At 54.8% G+C, this 1,356-nt stretch overlaps 1 protein-coding gene across 1 annotated transcript in view; it reads left to right on the forward strand.

The window, feature by feature from the left end:
* The window catches only part of TERG_12361 (uncharacterized protein), a gene marked incomplete at its 5' end in the record, with an annotated part of 4,047 nt that extends 2,812 nt beyond the window's left edge, over positions 1-1,235 (forward strand). The window contains 2 exons of the mRNA XM_003232988.2: positions 56-748; positions 917-1,235. Coding sequence (XP_003233036.2) covers positions 56-748; positions 917-919 — 696 coding nt within the window. The 3' untranslated portion in view covers positions 920-1,235. The remainder of the gene's footprint in view (positions 1-55; positions 749-916) is intronic.
* Between the last annotated feature and the right edge of the window lie 121 nt (positions 1,236-1,356).

Here is a 1,356-nt window from a genome sequence, read left to right on the forward strand (position 1 = left end):
CGTCGGCGACCTGGGTCCCGAGGTCAACGAGTACGTGCTCGTGTCTCTCTTCCAGTCGCGCTTCCCATCTTGCAAGTCTGCCAAGATCATGACCGATCCCATCACCGGCCTCTCCCGCGGCTACGGCTTCGTCCGCTTCTCCGACGAGACCGACCAGCAGCGCGCGCTCTCGGAAATGCAGGGCGTCTACTGCGGTAACCGTCCCATGCGCATCTCGACCGCTACCCCAAAGAACAAGGGTCCCGCCGGCCCTGGTGGCCCTGCTCACATGGGCGTCCCCGGAGGCCCTCCTGGAGGCATGTATCCTCCCTCCATGGGCGGTGCTGGTGGTCCTCCGGGACCCGGTGGCCCCCAGATGGGCTACTACGGCGCCGCGCCCCAGCCCATGAACCAGTTCACCGACCCAAACAACACCACCGTTTTCGTCGGTGGTTTGTCCGGCTATGTTACCGAGGACGAACTGCGCTCCTTCTTCCAGGGCTTTGGTGAAATCACCTACGTCAAGATCCCGCCGGGCAAGGGATGCGGATTTGTCCAGTTCGTCCAGCGCCACGCTGCCGAGATGGCTATCAACCAGATGCAGGGCTACCCCATCGGCAACTCGCGCGTCCGTCTCAGCTGGGGCCGCTCCCAGAATAACTCTGGTCCTGCCGGCACTCCATACAGACCCGCGCCTCCACCACCACTCTACCCGGCCATGGGTATGCCCCCTGCTCATCAGTACGGTGCCGGTTTCGCCCCTATGAAGGTATGACTCTCTCTCTCTCTCTCTATATATATATATATATATATGTGTGTGTGTGTGTGTGTGTGTGTGTGTGTTTTCTTTCCATTTCCTTCTCCCGCCAATTTTCTACATCTGTCTTCTCCTTCTTACTTTTTTCTTAGGCCGATGAGAACTAACCTGCTCATCCAGTGAAGATAATCTCGCCATAAGAGATCACACCCGAGTCCTCCGAGACTCCCGACCTTGAACTCTTTGTTTTAGCTCGCGCTTGTCTGTCTTGTTACTTGCTTGCTTTTTTTTTTCTATCTACGAAACGGAAAAAAACACAACACGGTATAACGGCTTTTCCACGTCAACAATTGAACCCACGTCTATTGCGTCTAACGTCTGCGTTTGCTCTTGAAGGGCGGTTCTTTATGTTCTTCCTTCCCCTCGTTCTGTTGCGCTGTGTGTTGTCTTGCGTTGCCCTCTCCTTTTTTCTTTTTTTTTTTTTTTTTTTTAATCCCTCCTCCCCTTCCCCTCCCTTCTTCGACTTGCTATGGTTTGGGCATATCATGTACCGCCCATGCTCACCCTTTCGCTTTGACTCATTTTCCTTGCTGTCTCTGTATTCCCACTTCCACGTCCCC

Source organism: Trichophyton rubrum (assembly GCF_000151425.1).
Source record: "Trichophyton rubrum CBS 118892 genomic scaffold supercont2.7, whole genome shotgun sequence".
NCBI lineage: Eukaryota > Fungi > Ascomycota > Eurotiomycetes > Onygenales > Arthrodermataceae > Trichophyton > Trichophyton rubrum.